The sequence below is a fragment of the Gavialis gangeticus genome, unplaced genomic scaffold (genome assembly GCF_001723915.1).
Source record: "Gavialis gangeticus isolate Ggan-Ray unplaced genomic scaffold, GavGan_comp1, whole genome shotgun sequence".
Lineage (NCBI taxonomy): Eukaryota > Metazoa > Chordata > Crocodylia > Gavialidae > Gavialis > Gavialis gangeticus.
In genome coordinates, this window is record NW_017729033.1 from 78,973,000 (window position 1) to 78,978,626 (window position 5,627).

Sequence of the window (5,627 nt, forward strand, 5' to 3'; positions counted from 1 at the left end):
AACCGCCCCCCCCCCCCCCCAAAAAAAAAATTGCAGTACATCTTAAGTAAGAAGCTGACTTTTCCGCTTTGATTCTTGCTCTCAGCAACAGTGGCATTTCTGTTTAGGCAGCTGAGAAAATCCACGGATTTATGACTAATTGTTCTTCACTCCGTAAGTGCTAAGGGTTTGACAATTTGGAGAACAGATCTATTGCTTAAGGCAACCACAGGTTGATTTATCTACTTTAGTGCAGTTTTTTTCAAATGTATCAGAAAATGTGGTTTGCTTATACATACCCCTGAACAGTTCCACATCCTTTGCCTTCTTTCTGACTTCACGCCAACATGGTTAACTACCTCTTTGTTTCTTGTACATCTACCTCACATGTGGCCATATTGCTTGCTGTGGGCACAGTAGTTAGGAATTGTCCTTAATTGTAGTGATGTATTTTGTACATTAAGACAAGAGATACCAAAGATACTGACAGAGTGTGGGACATAACAGTGGGTGATGGCAAATTATAAAGATTTACTATCCTTTAAGACAAAATAAGCATAAATAAGTAGGACATATTAAGGATTACAATCAAATCCAGTGCATATATACATATACAGTATATTAAAATGATTTACAAGTTCATGAAGCAAAATTTAGATGACTTGATTTCTCTTTTTTTCCCTTGCAGCCATTATACATCTCTTATTGGGAGGGAACTGAATGGGAGGGAAAGAACAAGCAGCAAAGAAATATGTGCTAGCTACAAGTTTACCCAGGAACATGCTGAAACCTTGTCTCTTTGGTTGTTTTTTTCACTATCCCAATTCATCTTAACATTTATCATTTGAATCATATTAACATTTTTCAGTAGTAAGTTTGTATATTTTTGAAGGATTAGTACATCTTAATTACTATATGCTATAAGTTAACCTCTGTGCTAGAGCATCTTTAGGGTTGTGATGCTTATACATATTTTGCATTCATAATGAGACTAAATGTTATGGCTCTCTTTGCTATAATGGATTAATTATATTCATCTTTTATCTTAGTTGTGTGCCTGATTGCATACCACATATTTGTCATGCTGTTTGTCTGGTCTTACTGGAAAACAATCTTCACATTACCAATGAATCCCTCAAAAGAAGTAAGTTAAGTTTTGGGATAAATTCAATCTTTTGTTTCTTATTAATGCAGTTGCAAATGTTGTTAGTCATTGCTTCTCAAACTTTTGAATTCAAGGCACTGCTCAGTTACTTCCCTGAATATGATGGCACCCCATTTGAGAACCATTGTAAAGGCTCATCTTTACTAAATTTATTTCTAGGCTGTTGCCACCAGGTGGAACTGCCCTGCATGTCTCTGTGTCCAAGGGGAGCACACAAGGACAGATGGGAAGTGGCTTGGTGGGAGCAGGCACTCTTGCCTGTATTACTCTGTTCCCTTCCTTTCCATGTTCCACTTTGCTCTCCTCCCCCGTTGCTTGGCAGTATGTAAATAGGAAATGCAGATTTTACAGAAGCCAAGTGCAACTGTGCCCTAAACCTAAAGAGTCCCCCTGTAAGCTACTGCCTGCATTTCCCATTTATGAACTGCCAGCCAATATGGGAGAGGAGCAGAGCTGGGAAGGGAAAGGAGCAAAACGAAATGCAGGCAGGAGCATCTGCTCCTACTACATCTTGTTCCCAGTCTGTCCCCACATGCCCCTCTTGAAAATAGAGCACACATAATCAAGTTTAGTCAGTCATTGCAAAATGAGTGTAGAATACTATTTATAAATTCTGAGGTTGCCAGTTTCTTTTGAGAGTTTAGTGAGCTTAGATTAGACTGTAAATTCAGTAGTAGGAAACTCTTAATAATTGTTTAAATTGATTTGTTTCTGCCTATCTTGTACCATAGAAGTATAGAGGAATTGGTTAAGTATGAAGTTGACTGTGAGTATATAAAGATGGAGCAGATGGCCTTATACGGTCTAAAGAAAATGTTTTTAATTTTGCTGCTGAGGTTCACCTGTAACTGGCATGTGTATAGCTTAGCTGCATATCGAATGTAGCATATTGGTAAAGTCATGAGACTTGAAAATGTGAATAAATAATCGTCACTGTTGAATAGAATTCAACAAAGTCTTCTGTAGTATTTGGCATGCAAGGGTAAAAAAACAAGCCCTCCCCTCAAACTCTGGCACCCACTCCCATTTCCCTTTTTTCTATCCGGTCCCCCCCATTCTCCCTTACCTCAGCAGGTGTTCACTATCCAACAAAATTAAATAGAATGCCCATGCCTGAATAGCCTGAATAGTGTAGGATGAATGTAGAGATGTATGTTGTCTCTGCTCCTAATTCTCAGATAACCAAGGCTCCCATGCTGCTTCTGTCATGGACCCACCTAGTTCCTGTTCAGCTTCACTTCAAGTATCATCAGCTTCAAGATAATGACATGAGTTATACAGGGAGAAACTGAGAGGGCACTATCAAATACAGTATAAATATTATGCACAGGCTCTTTGTGACTTTTTGATTAAGGCTGTTTGCTATTTTTTCTCTTTGTTAACCATCCTTCCCCACACAGGCACAGTGAACATTTTATGGAATAGTAATATAGTCAGCAGTGTCTTTTCTGTACGTTTATTTAGCCATCTTTAGAATTTTGGGAGGAGGAATATTGATTTTAAAAAATCTATTTCAGTATTATTATACCAGAATATTTTTTAATTTGATGCTCTTCTCAAGTCTTAGATCATGCATGATAGAAATAATTAGAGAAGAGAATTACTATAGACTCAAATTACCATAGACTGATTTCAATTAAGGAGGCTGAGAAAAGCCTGCTATTGAGTGCCAGCATGATAAATCTTTAATTATGTCAAGGTTAGAAAGCAGCCTTACAATACTACTGAAGAGTTTAAAATTAATATTAAATGTAGCAAACTTGGGTATTAGAAAGCCATGTTTACTGTTAAAATATTCTCTTTGAACTATAGTGCCAACATTATGTAGTGACGTTCTTCGTTAGCATTGCAGAAACTGAAGGGAAGATCTACTGGTGCAACATTCCTTTAATTAATTAAAAGTAACTTAATCCTACAAATTACCATTAGTCCATTAGTCCTCTGAGTTTAGATAGGTTTAGATAGGCAAGTAAGTTTAAAAAAGGATATACATGTTTTCTCCAGAAGCTTGGGTTGTATGTGAGCCCGATAATGTCCTGAAGGTCAGTGAATTAGAGTTATTTTTTAGGTGGAGGCAGGACATTCCAAAGCTAAGGAATCCTCATGAGGGTGCTTGCTTTGTTTCCTGTATTAACAAGACTTTAAAATAATTGTTGGCAACAGCTGTGCCAGTGCTGTATGGTGGGTAAAATGGTCTTTCAGTTAGGCAGGTTCCAAGCTTTGTAGGCCTAAATTCAATTTGGAAATGCATACTTAGTCAGTGAGGCATATAAAGCATTAATGTCATGCTGTCAGGAAGACACTGTTAAGAATCTGGACTAAACCAGCCTCAGGTTCCAGGTTGATTTAAGATACTGCCCAAAGAAGGAAAGGGCACTTCATAGGAATTTCATCTTGCAATAATGAGCTTGATCGAATTCTGAACACAGATATGATTTTTTTTTTTTTGTTCTTTATCTTTCTTTTAAGTATTAGGGGAGGGGGAAGGGAGGCCGTTCCTATTTTTCATAGGGGGAACAGTCAGTGTTAAGTTGATACCTGACAGGATCAGGCCCTTTACTTAAATGTGTCATGGGTTTTTTTTATTTTTGTTTTTAGTTAAAAACACCAAAGCCTAAATTCATGCCTCCTGGGTGAATACAGTGGGTTTTGCCACAGTATTTTGCATGTATCACTACCTGATCATAATTTAATTAATGTTTTGTCATTTGTTGTAAGGCAAGACAGTCCATAAAGGAGTAGCTTGTTAGTGCATTGCTAATTTAAAAAAATGCATTATTTTCCAGTTCCATCTGTCTTATGCAGACAAAGAACTGCTGGAGAGGGAGCCTAGAGGTGAAGTCCAGCAAGATGTTTTAAGGAGAGCTGCCAAGGACCTTCCTATATATACCAGGACAATGTCTGGAGGTGACTGTTGTCAGTGTTTGTGGTTTATGTGGGCAAACAGTACATTACTGTCTGTAGAACGTGAGGATTTTTGACAGTACCTAGGAAAGATGAGTTGCCTGGTAGAGCTTAAAAGAATAAGCTTACCAAAGAATGATGCATTGCTATTATTTAGCGGAAGCATTTTGTTTAACATGTTCTCAATGCAGATTCTATTTACCTGGGAATGATTATGGTAATTACATTTACAAGATGCTAAGAAATAACTGAAGATTTAATTGGTACCCAAATATTAGCTAGGCAAAACTAACCTTATTTTTTCACTCTAATCATCCCTACAGTTTGACTAAAGACTGATTGAAAATGACTCACTAGTATTATTACAGTCCTAATTAACATTAAGAATGGATTTAAAAAGCAGTACCTTTAATAAGCTGATAGTTTGTAATGTTAACAAATACTGCAAGAGGGTGAAATACACTTTAATGTTACCTAGCTTGGCCTTCATTTCTGAAAAGAAAAACATTTAATAGCATATTACATCTATAACACCTGTTATAAATGCACCTAGATGCTTCTGGTACAGAAATTTAAAAAAGACAGAAGACTAAACTGGAAGAAGGGGAAAAAACAAACCCAAGAAATAAAGGCACTTATTGCTTCCTTAGTGACATTAGATTAAGATTTAAATGGTTTTCATCACCAAATCCTAAATAAAATCTTCTGGATATTTTGTTTCTTTAGGGATGGAGGAGGAGGGGAGGGAGGAACCTAAAATGACCTCTGTATTGAATTTCTTTTTATAATATAAGCATCAGTTAATTTATCAAATACTGATCAAGTTGTATAGCCTTTCATTCCAGTTTTTAGGGTTTTTGCAATGCTGATTTCATTTTAAGAAAAACCTCAACTAAAAAGCTTTAAAATATTCCAAAAATGACTCTTGGATTGTTTTTATTTTGTATGAAAAATTCAGAATGTTCTTGATTTCCAGTACTTAAAACACATATGAGAGGCACTAGCAGTTGCAACTCCCACTAAAGTAAAACTGAATCACTTTAGTGGGAGTTCAGGGATTTAATGTTCTGACTGTAAATATTTACTTTTTGAGTAGATGTATAATGTCAAAATATGTGCATAACAGTATGTTAAATCTAATTTAAAATAATTTTCTTCTCAGCAATCAGATACTGTGACAGATGCCAACTTGTAAAGCCAGATCGCTGCCATCATTGTTCCGTGTGCGACAAGTAAGAAACATCTCTTTAAGCACCATTTGTCACATTTGTTAAATATTTTACTAATGCAAAAGATAATAATTTCCCAAAATGCACCTGTTGAGCAGTTTGGGAATGAAAACACACCTGGACATTTTATAATTTTTCTATGAACACATTTTTTACTAAATTGTTTAATTGGTGTTTCCTTTTAAAGACAATCTGAAAGGTATTTTAAAGGCTTGCTTCAGCATTTAGTTTTCTTTAGAAATAACAAAAATTTTTATTTTCTTGTTTTGGACATCTGTTTGGATGATTCACACCCTGATCAGGATTTTTTTTATCACTTGGTTGGATGATAAAGCTATTAAATTGTTAAT

General features: G+C 35.9%; 1 protein-coding gene across 1 annotated transcript in view; it reads left to right on the forward strand.

Annotated features, from left to right (window-relative positions):
- Positions 1–5,627, forward strand: part of ZDHHC2 (zinc finger DHHC-type containing 2) — a gene marked incomplete at its 5' end in the record, with an annotated part of 89,281 nt that overhangs the window by 42,697 nt on the left and 40,957 nt on the right. Inside the window, 3 exons of the mRNA XM_019525870.1 lie at positions 1,029–1,123; positions 3,931–4,051; positions 5,211–5,280. Of these exons, the coding sequence (XP_019381415.1) occupies positions 1,029–1,123; positions 3,931–4,051; positions 5,211–5,280 (286 nt within the window). The remainder of the gene's footprint in view (positions 1–1,028; positions 1,124–3,930; positions 4,052–5,210; positions 5,281–5,627) is intronic.